Consider the following 19271-nt stretch of genomic DNA (forward strand, 5'->3'; position numbering starts at 1 on the left):
TGAACGAGTTGGAGAAGGAGAACGCTCTCCTAAGATTAGAACGTGAAAACAAGCCTCGACCTAGGTCTGGTAATCTGAACAACCATAGGGGTGGGTCTGTATGGCAGTGCCTTGGAAGTCGATTTAGCCCGCAAGCTGCAGACCGAAACAGAGAAGTGATCGATCTTGATCGGCCAGAGAAAACTCCGTTAGTCACTGGAGATCTACCCAAACGAAGGCCTGTACGACCCCGGCGAGCAGGAACCCGGCCAGCTGCAATTCAGCAGAGTGCGGCCAGAACCACCACCCATTCAAAACGTCTCAGGAATGATGAAGATGAGGTTCGAGATCGACACGATGAGAGAGAATTGTTTTCCCGATTACTATGCTCGTTCGTAGCAAGGAAGAGTTAGAAGAGAGCCCATTGGACCCCAAAGGAAAAGAATGAGATCTAAATCTCATATTCTAGAGCACCGAGATTATGAGCTAGAAGACAGTATCTCTGATGGCGATATAAGCGCAATTACAGATGCTCTCCTTTGCAAGATGATTGAGAAGGTAATGTCGAAAAAGCGCTCCTGAGAAGAAAAGATAGATAGGTTGCATCGAACCGCATGAGCTCTTTTCAAACTGAACATCAGAGAATTCCGGCCGCCAATGAATTTTCAAGTTCCGAAGCTGCCAGAATTCGGTGAGAAAACAGATGATCCAGATCAACATGTTTTACACTATGAAACTGCCATGACTCTGTGGTAGTACAACGATGAGTTTATGTGCAAGATGTTTCCACAGTCACTGACTGGTACAGCTGTAACGTGGTTCAATCAGCTACCGGCACAGTCGATCAGGACTTACCATAAGCTTGTTGACGAATTTTGTGCTCATTACAAATACAACAAATGTGATCGGAAGGGATGACACAAGGAGGAAGGCATCAGACAGTTTACTCGACGCTTCAAGCAAGAGGTGGTCGATGTGGATGGTTCCAATGATCAAGTCGTCATCGCGGCTTACAAACAGGCATACCAGTATGATCAAAGGGGTGTGTACGGTTCCTTGTTCAATAGACCAGCAAATACTTTGGAAGAACTGTATGATCGAGCATAAGAATACGCTCGAGTGGAGGATGACTCCAAATCTCGAGAGACGAGAGATATTAACAGATCATCCAATCATCCAAATGAGGGGAAGAAAGACAAGTCAAAGAAACGTGCGAGTGGACAGCATAACGATCGAGGTGAAGTTCGAGAGAAAAACCAAGGTGAATGCATGGAAACTGGATATCAGAAATATCATTATATGAAGCTGACTCCGTTGAACATAAATCTTATAGAGTTGTACGAAAAAATAAGCAAGGATTTGATCCCCCATCGTCCTTTGCTAGCATAGACACGTGATAGGAGCAAATACTGCAAGTTTCATAAAGACCATGGTCACAAGATTGAGAATTGTCGCTCTTTACAGATCGAGGTCCAACGAATGATAGACGTTGGAAAGCTACAAGAGTACGTGAAAAAGGATTTTGGGAAAGGCCCTGAACAGTTTGGCACAACATATGTGATTAACGTCAGCCACGCCAGGATCCATTCAATGACCAGGCGGGCATCGGAAGATGAGACCAGAAGAAAACTCAGGAAGTTAAAAGAATGGTACTTGACAAATCAGATCGATTTTTTCAGTGGAAATGGAGCATAAATTCGGGAGCTTGGATGCACAAAGATCGAGTTCTCTGAAGCAGACATGATAGGTGTATATGATCCACACAATGATGTTATCGTTATAACTGCTTGGATTGGCATGTTTCGTGTACACCGGATTCTAGTGGATATAGGAAGCTCAGTGAGCGTGCTGTTTTCATGAGCTTATTCCTCTATGAATATCCCACACGACTTGATCGAGGAGGATGAAAATCCAATTATCGGTTTCAGTGGCGAATTTACAAAGGCAATTGGAAAAGTGAAGATACATATAACAGTGGCTGACAAGTCCGTTTTAGGAAATTTCTTGTTGCTTGATTGTCGATCTCCCTACAATATGATTGTAGGACGAGACTGGATGCATGAGATCGGTACAATCACATCATCATATCATCAATGTTTGAAGTTTATTACTCCTAAAAGAGTCGTGAAAGTTAGGAGTGACCAGATGGCTGCCCACAAGTGTCACGAGAGTGCTATGTACGAGTAAAAGAAGTCAGAAGTTAGCGGGAACCAAACATGCGAGTCGAGCAGAAATAGCAATTACAGAATCCTCTCCCTCCAAAATCATATATCGGAGAGGACGCAGCTGAAACCCCAACAGTTAAGAAACTGATCGAGGTCCATATTGGAGATGAGAAGCACAAAACAACGTTCGTAGGGGCAGATCTTCCTGCACATGAACGTGATGGTTTGATTACATTGCTAAGGGCAAACGCCGACGTTTTCGCATGGAGTTTTGCTGAGATGCCTGGGATAGATCCGAATGTAGCCTTCCACAGGCTAAATATCGATGAGAAGTTCCATCCAGTTCGTCATAAAATCAGGAATATGTCACAAAGCAAAAGAAATGGAGTTACTGCAGAAGTCGAAAAGCTGCTGGAAGCAGGCTTTATTCGATCAGTGCAGTACCCTCGTTGGCTGTCAAATTTCGTAACCGTTCCAAAGAAGAATGGTAAAATTCGTGTCTGTATCGATTTTACTGATTTGAATAAAGCATGTCCGAGTGATCCGTACCCGCAACCACGGATAAGAGATTTGGTGGACGCAACCTCAGGGTATGAGAGACTGTCATTCATGGACGGTTTTTCAGGGTATAACCAAATACCTTTGCTCGAGGAAGATCAAGAGCATACTGTGTTCGTGACTGACATAGGAGTTTATTGCTATACTGTAATCCGTTTGGGCTAAAGAACGCAGGGGCAACCTACCAACATTTGGTAGACCATATGTTCAAGGATCTGATTGGGAAGTCGATGGAAGTGTATATCGATGATATGGTAGTGAAATCTGAACAAAAGGAGTCGCATTTTCTTGATTTTCAGAAGACGTTCGATATCTTGAGGAAATATCGTATGAAGCTCAATCCAGCAAAGTGTTCATTCGGGCTGTCGTCGGGAAAGTTCCTTGGATACTTGATGACGCCTAGAGGAATCGAGGCGAATCCGGAGCTAATCAGATCCATCAGAGAGATTTCATCCCCAAGAACGAAGAAGGAGGTCCAGAAGCTAGCGGGACAATTAGCATCTTTAAATCGTTTCATTTCACGCTCTTCGGATCGATTTAAACCATTCTTTGATGTGTTGAAAAAAGCAGTGAATTTTGGTTGGACGGATGAGTGCGAAAAAGCTTTCGATGAGATCAAACAGTATTTTTCAACTCCTCCAGTTTTGGTGAGTCCAAAAACTGGACAACCTATCGGAGTTTATTTGGCTGCAACGGAGAACGCGGTAAGTGCAGTGTTGTTTGTTACGGATCCACATGAAAAGAATGTACTTCGTCTGGAAATCTCTGACGGGGACGGAAACACGGTACAAGAAAACTGAGAAGATAGCGCTTGCACTTTTGCATGCATCTCGTCGCCTCAAGCCTTATTTCTAAGGCAGGCAGATCGTAGTCTACTCGAAATAGCCGCTGAAGAGAATCCTGGAACGTGCTGATGATTCCATCCGACTAGCCATATGGTCAAATTTTCTGGGGGCGTATGAGATCAAATACGAAACCAGAACTGCAGAGAAGGGACACGCCCTGGCTGCACTGCTAGCAGATTTTCCTGTGGACGATATAGAAACGATTGCCGGAGAAGAAGAGGAGTTGTTCAAACCCATAGAGTCAGCCACTAATCAGATGGGAGCGAGTGCGCAGTGGAGGTTGATACACCTGAACCATTATGTGAAAAAGCGGGGGTCTAACAACACCATCCAATATTTCGCTTAGCAATTTGTATGGACTAACTCCGAAATACTTTGCTAGAGAATCAACTAAACAGTCAGACTCAATCTAGATAAAAGAATCCCAAGGAGTTAATATCTCTCTCTTCATTTGATTTTTACTCAAGCTAAAATCAATAGCGAGTCTTTATCAAATACAAGGAATCACTTGGACGGTACCAAAGACCAATGTCCAATGATCAATCAATATCAATCAACAACCAAAGGTTGGATTTCCAATTGATGATCACGAACACACAACCTGTATTATTTCAATTATATAAAATATAATGCGGAAAAGAAATAACACAAACACCAGAAGTTTTGTTAACGAGGAAACCGCAAATGCAGAAAAACTCCGGGACCTAGTCCAGACTGAATACACACTGTATTCATCCGCTACAGACACTAGCATACTCCAAGCTAAATTCGGACTGGACTATAGTTGAACCCCAATCAGTCGCCCACCAATCCAAGGTACATTTGTACTCCTACGCCTCTGATCCCAACAGAATAATGCCAACTTGATTTCCTTAGATGATCTCACCCAGAACCAAGAGTTGCTGCAACCCAAAATCGCAGACTTGATAATAAACAAATCTGTCTCACACAGAAAAGTCTATCAAAGGATAAATCTGTCTCTCACAGAAAAACCCTAGGTTTTGTTCCATCTTAAGATATAAAATCAAGGTGAACAGGAACCAATTGATAATCCGGTCTTATATTCCCGAAGAACAGCCTAGATTAATCAATCACCTCTCTACAATCTTTCCTTACTACACAGGCGGTTTATCGAGGAATCACAAACAGTGAGACGAAGATGTTTGTGACTTCTTTATCTTGTCTATCGTAGAACTCTCACGATCTCAAGCCAATCAAAGATTTTACTCGTACGATAGAAGATACAAGATCAGATCACACAACTATGATAAAAGTAGTATCGGTCTGGCTTCACAATCCCAATGAAGTCTTTAAGTCGTTAACCTGGTTTTAGAGAAGAAAACCAAAGGTTAAAGGAGAATCGACTCTAGCGAGCGCACTAGTATCACACAGACGTGTGGGGATTAGTTTTGCACAATGCTAGATGTCTCCTTTATATAGCCTTCAAATCAGGGTTTTGCCTTAGTTACAAAGCAATCCATATTCACCGTTAGATGAAAACCTGATTTAGATTCAAGCTAATATTTCTCAACCGTTAGATCAAAAACTTTGCTTGTCACCAACACTTGGGTAGACGTTTACTGGGTTTGTGAAAACCATTTCCAAACGTGTACGTGTATGTTGGTTCAACAAGTAACCCAAAAGGTTAACCATATGAGCATTTCATATTAACCTTGTTATTCTTCACCATAACTAGTTCAATTGACTAAAATGAACTAGCTAAAGAGTTGTTCAATTGCTATGAAATCTTATGTAACTACACAAGACACAATTGAAACAAAGATGATTCAATTCGTTTGAATCGTCTTATGAACTTTATAGCCACGGTTTGCATAAAGCATTCCTTAGTTATTTAAGTTTCATGTCCAGAGCACATCTTTAGATCATAACCTCTTAAGTTCACAAACAAGTTCGCGGACTTAAGTAAATCGGTTGAGTTTTCCAAACTCAGCAGAAATTCTCGGAAAGAGAACTTCCGCCAGTTGGCAGACTGGGCTCGCGTTCTTAGCACTCAAATGAGTTTTGGAAAATCCAGCAGAAATTCTCGGTCGATAACTTCCGAAAGTTCGCGGACTGAGTCTGCGGACTGGGTTCGCGGACTTGGCAAGCCAATTCCACAATCCATCTGATTTCTCTTGATCAACAAAGTTTGAAAACTTCGATTCAAGGAATACATGGTTATGTAATCTAAACTATCATTTGAATCATTGAGACATTCTCAGAGGACGAAATGTAGCCGTTATTCACAGATCGATTCACGTCAGAGCATACGACTTTTGTCTAAAAGTGATTGAAACTTTTCATGACTTTCGTCACTGATGAAGATAAACTTGATCAAAGAGAAACGTTTTACCAACACACGATTTCGAGAAAAATATAAACAATGAATGCTCAACTCGAAATGTAAAATGTGTATGATCTAGTCTATATAGCATGCGACTTTTGTCTCATAAGAAGTAGGAGATAGAAGAGATAGACTATTGAGTGATAGATAAGTTCAAGTCTCCACATACCTTTTTGTTGATGAAGTTCCACGGTTCCTTGTATAGATCTTCGTCGTTGTAGGATCAGAATCTCGCAACAATTATGTCTCAGCGAAATTATCAATGGTACAACACAATAGCGTCGCAGAATAATTTCATAAACGATGTCAGTAAGTAAAATGAGAAAGATGTGATAGTCTTGCGAAAATTAGAGAGCTTGCGAAGTTAACATTTGTAAGGTTGCGAGAATGTCGCAAACCATATCCAAAAATAAAGGACAGATTAGCTGTCATCCACTATGTATTTCCTTATAAATAGTCATTCGAGTTGTAAAAGAGAGAGAGAGATCTTTTTGAGTAAGAAACAAGTAAATAGGAGAGACAAAGTTCAGAGTAGAGATCATTCTTGACTTCTTTATCTTTCTTGTAAGAACATTCAAAAATTAATCAATAAAATTAAGAGTGTAAACCTAAAAATGAGCTGATCAACAATGAAATCATATGAGGGGTGTAGTGTAGGATTTCCTGCAACTACATAATGGCGCTAGAAACAGGGACGAGTTGAAGATTATTCAAGAGAAAGCTAAAGATTGATATTGAAGGGGCAACCAGGGGGGAGATAAGGGCGGCACCCTCCATTAGGGAGCCTATAAGTGTCTTAAGACGCAAATGTCATGAGGCTTTTTATTCGCAAGGGTATTAAGGCTTGTCATATTGTGCAACAATCCTGAAGAGGCAATAATACAAAAGAAAAAGATAAGACGAGATCAATGGGTTTTCGCATGAAAATGCGAAGACGTCCTGTGATTTCGTCGCAAGACAGCAATGTCATGGGGCTTTATTTTCGCAAGAATATTTAGGCCTGTCATATTGTCGCAACATTCCTGAAGAGGCCTTAATAAAAAAGAAAAAGTTAAGGCAAGATCAATGGGTTTTTGTATGAAAATGCAAGGACGTCCTGCGATTTTGTCGCAATGACAAGAGGTGGCATAATAAGACCTTTAATTAGGAAGGAAAAATAAGACCACACATGAATGAGATATTGAAAAGAAACAAAAATCGCTTCGCAAAAGGCTGCAAAATTATACAATAAGAAAATTTATATGAAATCTCTCATTTGGATTTAAATAACAGAGGCAAGTATGGGAATGTATGAAATTAAAAAATGTTATTTATCTCCATATGAGATATTTACTCAAAAATTCAATAATTAATAATTATATTGATTAATTGTATCGCAAAGAAGAATTGTTTTCATTCATGCAGGTTAAAATGGAAGAAACACAAATATACAGAAAGAAGAAATAAGTGTACAAGTATTACAAAGAATCAAAGAAAGAAGTAAAGAATATTTCTTGGTTAATCCTCATTATCTTCACCAGACTTGTTTCCTTCTTCATCTGTGTTAGAATATTTATCACCATCAGAACTTTCATCACTATCATACTCTTCATCGTCAGCTTCGCTATCAGAGATAATCAAACTGGGAGTATTATGTGGGATTTCTTCTAAAAGACAAGGATAATCAGAATGAGGGATATTATGATCATCACAAACCATATGGATGGTTTGATTTCGAAAATGCATAGCGTCATCCTTAAAATTCTCAACAATGATTATGATTTGATTCTTCAATCTAGAATACTTGTCGTTGCGAGAAGAAAGATTCTTTGCGAGTTCCTTCTTTTCAGCTTCAAGTTCTTCAATCTTTTCACGATATTTATTTTCAGAATCTGCGAACAAAAGGCAACCAATTATTAACTTGATGAAAACTCATAAGAAGCAAAAGATTAGTAAAGAAGAGAAATTAGCAACCTTCTCTGTCATAAATCATGTCTCTAATCAAGGCTGTATGTTCAACTTGGAGACTAACATTTACGCCTAAATCTTTTCTAGCATCATCTAAAATTTTCGTAGCCCAGAAAAATTCATCCTCACTACTTATGAGAAGACGAGAACGAATTTTTCCCTTTCGCAGAGTTCAATATTCTTGCGGTTAGCTTCATCTCGCTCAAGTTGAACTTCAAGGAGAGCCTCTTGGAATTTCGCTAAAGCCTTGGCACCTTGATCAGAGATACGGTCCTTATCATATATGAGACCGCTAATTTTGGTTCTTAATTCATTGGTTTTCTCTTTGGAATCAATAAGGAGACGCTTAAATCTTTTGGCTAAGCCTAAACTGGATCTATGATCAATCTCTAAGAGGCGAAATTTCGATCTAAGTTCATTTAGATAAAGAGATGAAATTCTATCATTTGAGAAGATATTTAAAGAATTGTTAAGACGTTCAAGAAGGGTATCATTATCCAAGGCATTAGGAAATGAGCGAAGAAGGGTAGCTTCATCAGAAAGACCATAAATGTCTGCAAAAAAGATCATTTAAATAAGATAAAACAACAGGATGAATGAATAAAGAGAAAAGAAACATACCGTAAAGCTGATTATTGGCTTGTTGAAGACTAGAAATTTTATTCTTATATGAGGAAGAGTCAATTTTTAATTGTCTATTTTTCTCGCGAAGACTTTGAACTTCAGCTTACAAGTCTTCATTCTTTCAAGATTTACGCGTCATCTCTCTAGATCTGAGGCAATAGCAAAAGAAGCTTTTTCAGCCTGCGAAAATAAATAAAAAATATTAATATAGAAAGATCTTTTGAGTTATAATAATTAAAAAGTAAAAAGATAAAAGTATACCAGACTATTGAGAGAATGCAAGAAGTCGGGAGTCACTGACCTAGAAACTCCGCGAAGAGAGTTATCACCATCCAGTAAAGGGACATCACAAAGGGTAGCGAGAGATTTGCAGGTATTTGCAAATTGGCTATCTCCCATCCCTTGTAGAGAATCAGAAAAGAGGCCAGAAAGCTTATCCATAGAAGATTCAGGTGGAGAATCTTCAGTTGCAGCAAGATCATCGTTATCTTCACCATCCTTATCATTTTCAGAACTTTTGTTAGGACGAACATTTGAAGGAGAAGGAGAACGAACTTTTATTTTCTTTGGAGGAGGACCAGTTGATTTTTCCCTGCGAAGAGTACCTTTACTTTTATCACCAATCTTCGCAGCATCAACAGATTCTTCTACTTCAGCAATAACCTTCACACACAGATAGAAATAAGAAATGGAAGCATGGAAGTAACAGTACTATTTAAAGTCATAAAAGAAAATTTCTTACCTCATCTGTGTATGAGCAAAGAGCTAACAGAGTACTAGATTTCCCAGTCCTGTTATAACTATCTTTTAGTTTTTGGATCTGCGGAATATCGCAAGGGTTAGCGAACAGAATAGTAAAAATCAATAAAGAAGTATAAAATGAGTTAAAGAGGAGAAGTATACCTCTTTATCCTTCTCGGGCCAGGAGAAAACCCAAGGTTGATATGCAGCGAGATTCGCAGGAAGAACATTTGATCCAACAATGTAAGGACCCTTTAGCATTAAAGGAAACACACACAATTTGTCATCTTTGGATTGGCGAGGAGTTGTGTTTTTACCAGAATGCCAGTCAATATCTTGCATAAGAATTTTGGCTTCATCAATGTTATCTTTTCTTCTTAATCGAATACCCCAACGAGTATTCTCTTTCTTCATGGAGATAAGTTCATAGTTTTCAAAGAAATTCACCACTGTATATTTCTCAACAACTATCTCTAGGTCTGCGAATTTTGGATCCCTAAGTTCTTTGGAGTAAAGAGATCCTCTACCAGCACCACGATTAGCGAACTCTATCATCAGATGGATGCAGTCCCCACTTAGTTGTAAAATGGCTCGCGAAAATCCCGGATGAGCGAGAATTTCATAAAATAAAGGAATGTCTGGGTTATAAAGAGGAATAGGGATACCTGCGAGAATTTGACCTAGCAAAATTATGATTGATTGATCATCACTATTTTGATTGGAGAAAAGCTTGACAGAAAGAATTGATTTGGCATTCACACCAGGAATGAGGACGAGTGTAAGACCTTTATTAGCAAGATCTTTTTGGACATCTTGTAGATTTTTCTCATATCTATGACCAGTTGGAGCCATGTTTGAATATAGAGTATGGGAATGTATAGAAAGTAAAAGAATTGAAGGAAGAAAAAATTACAGCAGCAGAATTTGAATAAGAATGACAGAGTTGCAGAGATGAGAGAATAAAAATAGAAGAGAAAGTAAAAATAAAAGTGGAAAGAGGGAGGGAGAAGAGTATATAAAGAAAATTTACTCCTCGAAGAAATAAACACCATTAAGACGAAGAGACGTGAGCGGTTGAAAGGTAGCGGTTACAGAAGACGTGTCAAGAAATAAATGGAAGAGAGAGTACGTGTAGTAAATGTGGAATATGAAAAGATAAGCAGTTGCGACATTTCTCACATCATTCTCTACTTTGCAGAGAAGATATGAGAAGAGGAAAGATGTAGGATCGTAATCTAGCAACAATTATGTCTCAGCGAAATTATCAATGGTACAACACAATAGCGTCGCAGAGTAATTTCATAAACGACGTCAGTAAGGAACATGAGAAAGATGTGATAGTCTTGCGAAAATTAGAGAGCTTGCGAAGTTAACACTTGTAAGGTTGCGAGAATGTCGCAAACCATATCCAAAAATAAAGGACAGATTAGTTGTCATCCACTATGTATTTCCTTATAAATAGTCATTCGAGTTGCAAAAGAGAGAGAGATCTTTTTGAGTAAGAAACAAGTAAATAGGAGAGGTAAATTTAAGAGTAGAGATCATTCTTGACTTCTTTATCTTTATTGTAAGAACATTCAAAAATTAATCAATAAAATTAAGAGTGTAAACCTAAAAATGAGCTGATCAACAATGAAATCATATGAGGGGTGTAGTGTAGGATTTCCTGCAACTACAGTCGTTGTATGATGAATCGCCATGAAGTCCTTGAGCTCAAATACACTTTTCTATCCTAGTCCGAGACTTAGCTATATATGCTCGAAATAAAGACTCATAGTTTTGATCACTAACATTGACAAACATGCTTGAGATAACAACGCATGCGAGGTTGACCGAGCTATGCTCTAACAATCTCCCCCTTTGTCAATTTTAGTGAGAAAACTATTAATACATATGGAATACAAAAAAGATAAACTTTAGTGGCTCCTATTCGATAGTCTATCTTCAACGTTCCCTGAAATCTTCGTCTTTCCAAGTACTCCAATGATCCCAAAGGTTGTAAGTTTAACATCACGGTTGTTGAAGATCCGTAGCTATAACAATGAGAGAAATCGAGATTCTCGATCATTATTATACAGTGTCATAGTATTATTATGTAACATCAAAGTCCAATTGTATCACGACTTTAACAATAACACTATGGTGATATGTATCTCTCCCCCTTAGTCAATACTCCATCTCGATCATGGAAACCACTCCCCCTTACACAGTGATCCAAAAACCATATGTATTTTTAGTGTGAACTACAATATTTCTCCCCCTTTTTGTCAATAAAATTGGCAAAGGTACAAGAACGGGATCATAATGAAATTTCCACAAGAGACATTTCATAGACTAAAATAAAAATACATACCAACTTAATTTAGATGCAACAATAGAGCCGAAGCTAAATGCATTCATCAAGTAGTTTTAAGATACAAGATAACCCCTATAAAATTCCACAGCCGCACACCCCACAAGATATTTCCATTAAGCACAAGTTCAAAAGACCCATTTGATGTCATTCCCGAAAGAACAACAAGAGTGACCTTAATTTCGAAAGAAAAGAAGGATTTTTAAATTGGACACCAAAAACCATAGGAATGATTTTCTATATCCAAAAACTCAACCAAATTAATCACAAGAAAACCCATGATTAATTTAATTGGAATACACAACTAAATCAAACCACAAAAGTGAACAATTTAATTGAAAGTGCTCAACATAAGTAAACTTACGGAGCTACAACTAAGGTAATCATACGGAGATGACTAGATTAATCGTTCTCATACTCAACATAAGGAAAACCTTACGGAATATACGACTACATCAACCAAAAGAACATGATTAGTATAGCCGTTCATATACTCAACACAAGAATTTGTGGAATATATGAAAACTCAACTAGACTAATTACAAGAGAACTTATAATTAATATAATTGGAATAAAAACAACCAAACTAATTACAAAAGTAATCAATTTAATTTTCAAAATATTTTGCTCGACAAAAGAAGACTTTCGGAGCAAATAACTAAATAACCAACCAAGATGATTAATTTATTTCATAATGCTCGACATATAGCATCTTATGGAACAACCAACAAGCCAATAAGAATAATCGAGTTAGTTGTATCATGCTCAACATAATTTACACAATGGAGCCTTCACGGTAATACATAACAAAATGGATCAATGAAGATCGATACCGTGGATAACATACAAGGATATATTCTATTTTCCATCATAACGACATAATAGACTTTATCCTTGTCAAACAAAAGATTTTATCCTATTTTCCATCAAATACATGACTGCATAGGCATAACTTTTGTAATTGTCAAAAGTCCATTCGTCCTTTCATCAATACGAATACCAATTCACGAACGACTTTACTTTTGACCGCATATGGGACCTTCAAGTTCACAGACGCAAACAATACATATCCCATAAACATATTGCAATATCACAAAACAAATTAATACTGCAATAATATCATCCTCCAAATATTTTTAGAATTTAAAAACCAATAAACCTAAAAAATAAACATAAGAAGATGAAAACAAAGATAGTTATGTGTAGTCACAATCATCGCTATTCAAAGCACTAGTTATTCTTCCAACTAATCCAAAAAGAAGACATACTAGGAAACAAAAACAAAAACAGACTCTTAGTCCAAAACCCAGGCACTAAAAATCAGATGGACGGTTTTGGAGACTCATGCGCCTTGTGATCATCGAGCTTAAGAGTGACAGAAACCTCATCAACCTTTGAGGAAAAATCCTTTTTTGAGAGGTTCTTTAACGCGGTTCTTCATGAGAGAAAGGTTACAGTTAACCTTTTTCAACTCATCTTTTATAGCATCAAGACACTTCATAGTTCCAACAAGTTGTTGTGAATCAATGATCACTTTAGTTGGAATATTCTCCCCAATATCTGAGTAAGAAACAGGAGATTGAAGAAAAGATCCTTCAAATTCAACAAGAGTTCCCTTTTCTTTATCAAACTCAAAGTATATACCATTATCAACAAAGTCTTCAGGAAAAATCCCACGAAGAAGAAGCCATTTGACTAAGGACATAGAGTAAAAGATTTAACTCAATAGGAAGGGTATATAAATGTTTTTTGAGGAAATTAGGGTTTAAGAAGTGGGTATAAGAAACTCAGTCTAAAACCGTACATGTACCCTTACGAGGGCCCAACACAAAGCGTGAAGTTTTTTGAAAGGCAAGACAATAACAACAAAAGCTATACAAGCAGGGAAGATAAACTACTCATGTCGAAGTATGCGACTGAGTATCCATCTAAGAACGATAAGAAAATAATCAGATAATCACAGAAACTTTGCGCAGAGTATACTTATTCAATTCTCACACAACTAGGATTTTTGGTGGGTGAGATATCAACCTTGTGATTAATTTACACAAGTATGAGAATTCAGCTCATTAAATGAACATTGCTTTTGTTTGGCCTTCCTTCTTTGATTAACACTCAGTTTAGAAAAATAAGACAAAGCTTGTTTTGCATAATCTTCTGAAGGCTTTCTCTGAGGAATAAATCTAGGACCTCTTGTAATTGGTTCAAGGGGATCAGAAAAGATGGGAATCCATTTTCTAGATTTATATTTACCAATTTTTTTTTATAAACACCGGGAATACATTCATCAGTAAAATGAGAGTTAGAATGTACCTGTGTTCTGTGATAACTTCTAGGAAGAATTCCATGTTTATAAGGTTCTTGGTTTTCTGTGGATATACGATTCACTGCGGTAGTCATCTGAATATTTGTTCCATTGATATGCAAAACAACGGAGAGCACAGTGATTTCCTTTTCCACAGAAGGTACAGATTCGTGGAGGAGAAGCAACAACAGGCACTTGTTTGAACTTCATAGCCACCGGAGAAGATTGTAAGTTATGAAAACTTTTCTTGACACAATCTTCATATGGATAAAATTTCATTATGTACAGTAACTCATGAGAATTAGTTTGTGCAGAAGAAATTTTCATTGAGACAGAGTTTTCCTTTTCCGGGGACTTACACCGTCTATGGGCTAGAACAAGTGAGGCTTCAAGTTTCTCTTTCTCAACACGAAGTATGTCTAGATCGGATGAATGCGTCTTGATAAAACATTTCTCTCTAATTGAGCCTTCTTTAACCAGCTTTTCAAGATCACAAATCTTTTCACGCTGTTTATTGTTTTCTTGAAGAAGTTTCTCAATTTCCTTAGAGAATGACCCTATAATGTTGTAGAGTACTTGTTCACGATCAATAGACCTCTCGAATTCATCAATGAGTTGTACATGATCCTTGAGATCAACAAACTCTGTAGAATTTTTTGTAATTCTGGTGATCTCCAATTCAGCTTTAGCCATTATGTCCAATGTCTCATTGGAGGAAGAGTGGCTGACACAAGATGAGACAGTCTTCCTACCTCGGGATTCAGAAGAATCAACTAAGGAGTGATCCTTTGAGGTATTTTCGAGACACTTGAAAAAGTTGACAGCTTTAGGAGGCATTTTGGTATGCGTATGAGATTCTGTCCACAAACTCAGATTGCCACAAACACAGACTTATAAGGTCTTTAATGTGTTTGCCTGCTCTGATACCAATTGAAAAAGCGGGGGTCTAACAACACCACCCAATATTTCGCTTAGAATTTTGTATGTACTAACTCCGAAATACTTTGCTAGAGAATCAACTAGACATACAGACTCAATCTAGATAAAAGTATCTCAAGGAGTTAATATCTGTCTCTTGATTTGATTTTTACTCAAGCTAAAATCAATAGTGAGTCTTTATCAAATACAAGGAATAACTTGGACGGTACCAAATACCAATGTCCAAGGATCAATCAATATCAATCAACAACCAAAGGTTGGATTTCCAATTGATGATCACGAACGCACAACCTGTATTATTTAAATTATATAAAATATAATGCGGAAAAGAAATAACACAGACACCAGAAGTTTTGTTAACGAGGAAACCGAAAATGCAGAAAAACCCCGGGACCTAGTCCAGATTGAATACACACTGTATTAAGCCGCTACAGACACTAGCCTACTCCAAGCTAACTTCGGATTGAACTATAGTTGAACCCCAATCAGTCTCCCACCGATCCAAGGTACAATTGTACTCCTACGCCTCTGATCCCGGCAGGATACTGCGCACTTGATTCCCTTAGATGATCTCACCCACAACCAAGAGTTGCTGCAACCCAAAACAGCCTAGATTAATCAATAACCTCTCTACAATCCTTCCTGACTACACAGGCGGTTTGTCGAGGAATCACAAACAGTGAGACGAAGATGTTTGTGACTTCTTTATCTTGCTTATCGGAGAACTCTCACGATCTCAAGCCAATCAAAGATTGTACTCGTACGATAGAAGATGCAAGATCAGATCACACAACTAAGATAAAAGTAGTATCGTCCTGGCTTCACAATCCCAATGAAGTCTTTAAGTCGTTCACCTGGTTTTAGAGAAGAAAACCAAAGGTTAAAGGAGAATCGACTCTAGCGAGCGCACTAGTATCACACATACGTGTGGGGATTAGTTGCACAATGCTATATGTCTCCTTTATATAGCCTTCAAATCAGGGTTTTGCCTTAATTACAAAGCAATCGATATTCACCGTTAGATGAAAACCTGATTTAGATTCAAGCTAATATTTCTCAACCGTTAGATCGAAAACTTTGCTTGTCACCGACACTTGGGTAGACGTTTACTGGGTTTGTGAAAACCATTCCCAAACGTGTACGTATATGTTGGTTCAACAAGTAACCCAAAAGGTTAACCATATGAGCATTTCATATTAACCTTGTTCTTCTTCACCATAACTAGTTCAAGTGACTAAAATGAACTAGTTAAAGAGTTGTTCAATTGCTATGAGATCTTATGTAACTACACAAGACACAATTGAAACAAAGATGATTCGATTCGTTTGAATCGTCTTATGAACTTTATAGCCACGGTTTGCATAAAGCATTCCTTAGTTATTTAAGTTTCATGTCCAGAGCACATATTTAGATCATAACCTCTTAAGTTCACAAACAAGTTCGCGGACTTAAGTAAACCGGTTGAGTTTTCCAAACTCAGCAGAAATTCTCGGAAAGAGAACTTCCGCCAGTTGGCGGACTGGGTTCGCGGTCTTAGCACTCAAATGAGTTTTGGAAAATCCAGCAGAAATTCTCGGTCGAGAACTTCCGACAGTTCGCGGACTTGGCAAGCCAATTCCACAATTCATCTGATTTCTCTTGATCAACAAAGTTTGAAAACTTCGATTCAAGGAATACATGGTTATGTAATCTAAACTCTCATTTGAATCATTGAGACATTCTCAGAGGACGATATGTAGCCGTTATTCACAGATCGATTCACGTCAGAGCATACGACTTTTGTCTAAAAGTGATTGAAATGTTTCATGACTTTCGTCACTAGGTGAAGATAAACTTGATCAAAGTGAAACGCTTTACCAACACACGATTTCGAGAAAAAGATAAGCAATGAATGCTCAGCTCTAAATGTCAAATGTGTATGATCTAGTCTATATAGCATACGACTTTTGTCTCATAAGAAGTGGGAGATAGAAGAGATAGACTTTTGAGTGATAGATAAGTTCAAGTCTCCACATACCTTTTTGTTGATGAATTTCCATGGTTCCTTGTATAGATCTTCGTCGTTGTATGATGAATCGCCATGAAGTCCTTGAGCTCAACTACACTTTTCTATCATAGTCCGAGACTTAGCTATGTAGGCTTGAAATCAAGACTCATAGTTTTGATACATTGACAAACATGCTTGAGATAGCAACGCATGCGAGGTTGACCGAGCCATGCTCTAACATTATGGACCGTATTTACTGATGGGTCATCAAATGTTGGTGGAGCAGGAGTTAGATGTGTCATCCTTACTCCCGAAGGTTCGAGGATCGAGAAAGCGACCTGGCTGGGTTTTCAAGCATCAAACAATGAAGTTGAATATGAAACTGCAATTATCGGTTTAAAGGTTGTCAAACAGTTAGATGCGAAGAACGTGAAGCTGGTAACTGATTCCATGCTAGTAGTTAACCAGTTTTTGGGGACCTACATAACCAAGGAAGAGAGGATGGCCCTATATTTGGATCATATAAGAGAGCTGGCAAATGAATTCGACCAATTCTCTATTGGGCAGCGACCACGGTTGGAAAACAGGCACGTAAATGCTTTAGAATATCTTTCTTCCGCAGTCGAAACTGATACCTCCCGCTTCGTTGTAGTGGATTTCCAAGAGTTACCTAGCATCTCCGACAACCACTTTTTCCTGGATCTCAAACATGCTAGTGGGGGCGAGAGGGCAACTACATCAGCACAGGGAGATACTGAGAACGTTGACAGCAATATGGATGTTGAAATTCCAGTGATAGATGATTCAAGCAGTCCTACTGAAAACACTTCAGACTGGCGTCAACCTTATGTTCGGTATTTGACAACTAGTGAACTCCCAGAAGATGAGCATCTCCCTTCAAAAGTGAAGAAGAATGCTTTGAGATATGCAATGATCGAGGGACAGCTGTACCGCAAACTTGTAGCTTTGGAGCCATTTTTGCGGTGCATATCAGCCGAAGAAGGGCAACAGATATTTCCGGAGGCTCATGAAGGAATATGTGCGCAGTCTCGCGCACATGATACTCACCCAGGGATACTTTTGGACATACATAAAGAAAGATGCTAAAGAATACGCGCAGAAATGCGTACCATGCCAAGAGCACGCTCCAATTCCTAAAAGACCCGCCAACGAACTACATCCAGTTTTTAGTCCCTGGACATTCTCTATGTGGGGACTAGACATCGTCGGACCACTTCCCAGAGCTCCTGGAGGCGTTAAATTCGTACTAGCTGCTAGTGATTATTTCACCAAGTGGGTCGAAGCAGTGTCATTGGTACACGTTACCAGACATGATGTGAAAAGGTTCATATGGGAGAATATCGTCTGCAGATTTGGAATCCCAGACGCGATAGTATCAGACAATGGAAAGCAGTTCAATTCTAGGGTGATCAAAGACATTTGCAAGAACCTGAATATTCGCCACAATTTCTCATCTCCTTACTATGCTCAGAGCAACGGGCAGGCGGAAGCGACCAATCGCATTATTATGGACAACCTCAAGAAAAGACTGTAGAAAGCGAAGGGAAAATAGACAGAATAATTTCCTGGAGTCTTATGATCCTATCGGACGACCCCAAAAAGATCCACTGGATTTTCCCCATTCACACTGCTTATGGGACAGAGGCAGTCATACCCACTGAGGTACATATCAAGACTACCAAAACAAGTGTTGTCAAATCTGGGAAAAACGACAGCATACTGGCTTTGTACAAAAAGTTGCTAGAAGAGCAAAGAGAAACATGCTTACAACAGTTGGTACGATACCAGCAGGCAATCAAGCTGAGCTATGATCGTAAAGTCAGAGAACGGTCGTTCAAACCAGGGGAATATGTCTTGAAGAAAACCCGAGCAGCCACAATGGAACCAAACTGTGGGAAGCTCGGAGGAAACTGGGAAGGTTCATACATAGTGGACATGCCAGCGTCTCGCGGCTCTTACTACCTAAGGAACCTCGATGGTACTCAAGATTCAAAACCATGGAATCCATGGAATTTGTTCCACTTGAAAAAGTTTTATCACTAAGAGTAATTTCAAAACCTGTTGTGCTGCACTCTTTTTCCTTTATGATGGTTTTATCCCATTGGGCTTTCCACGCAAAGGTTTTAACGAGGCAACTGTTATCGACCAGTAGGTATTTATCTTGTTATTTCTATTGAGAAATTTAATTCAACATTATTTTGGTATTCCACACTTTATCAAAATTGTTTGTATTTAATTATAAGCTGTTGCAGACGTTCAAACCCGCAGTCAGCCCTAAATTGCAAACGATATAGTTCGAGTCTAATGTCAAAGACGTCGCTGCCACCTCGCAGATAGGGTGAATACATAGTTCGAGCATTTTTACCATATTCCAATTGTATCCCCATCATATGGGACATCAACAAATGTGGCGAATATTTTCACCTGTCCAGGCATGTGAAAATGTACACATCTCGACTCTGC

At 38.5% G+C, this 19271-nt stretch overlaps 1 protein-coding gene across 1 annotated transcript; it reads left to right on the plus strand.

Moving 5' to 3' along the window:
- The first annotated feature begins 423 nt into the window (after window positions 1-423).
- LOC113341579 lies at window positions 424-17894 on the plus strand. Its single transcript, XM_026586402.1, has 5 exons — window positions 424-537; window positions 2226-2760; window positions 2877-3487; window positions 3588-3813; window positions 17074-17894. Exons 1-5 carry the CDS (start codon window positions 424-426, stop codon window positions 17892-17894), a joined length of 2307 nt encoding a protein of 768 aa, XP_026442187.1.
- Window positions 17895-19271: the final 1377 nt, after the last annotated feature.

This window comes from Papaver somniferum, unplaced genomic scaffold (genome assembly GCF_003573695.1).
Source record: "Papaver somniferum cultivar HN1 unplaced genomic scaffold, ASM357369v1 unplaced-scaffold_3, whole genome shotgun sequence".
In the NCBI taxonomy this organism is placed as follows: domain Eukaryota; kingdom Viridiplantae; phylum Streptophyta; class Magnoliopsida; order Ranunculales; family Papaveraceae; genus Papaver; species Papaver somniferum.

Bases quoted from the DNA above. Each gene is read 5' to 3' on its own strand.
- LOC113341579 (XM_026586402.1), top strand. From the start codon at position 424: ATGAGATCTAAATCTCATATTCTAGAGCACCGAGATTATGAGCTAGAA. The intron at 538-2,225 runs GTAATGTCGAAA...TAGCAATTACAG, and splicing joins TTTGCAAGATGATTGAGAAG to AATCCTCTCCCTCCAAAATC. The intron at 3,814-17,073 runs GTGCGCAGTGGA...TTGGTGGAGCAG, and splicing joins CACTAATCAGATGGGAGCGA to GAGTTAGATGTGTCATCCTT.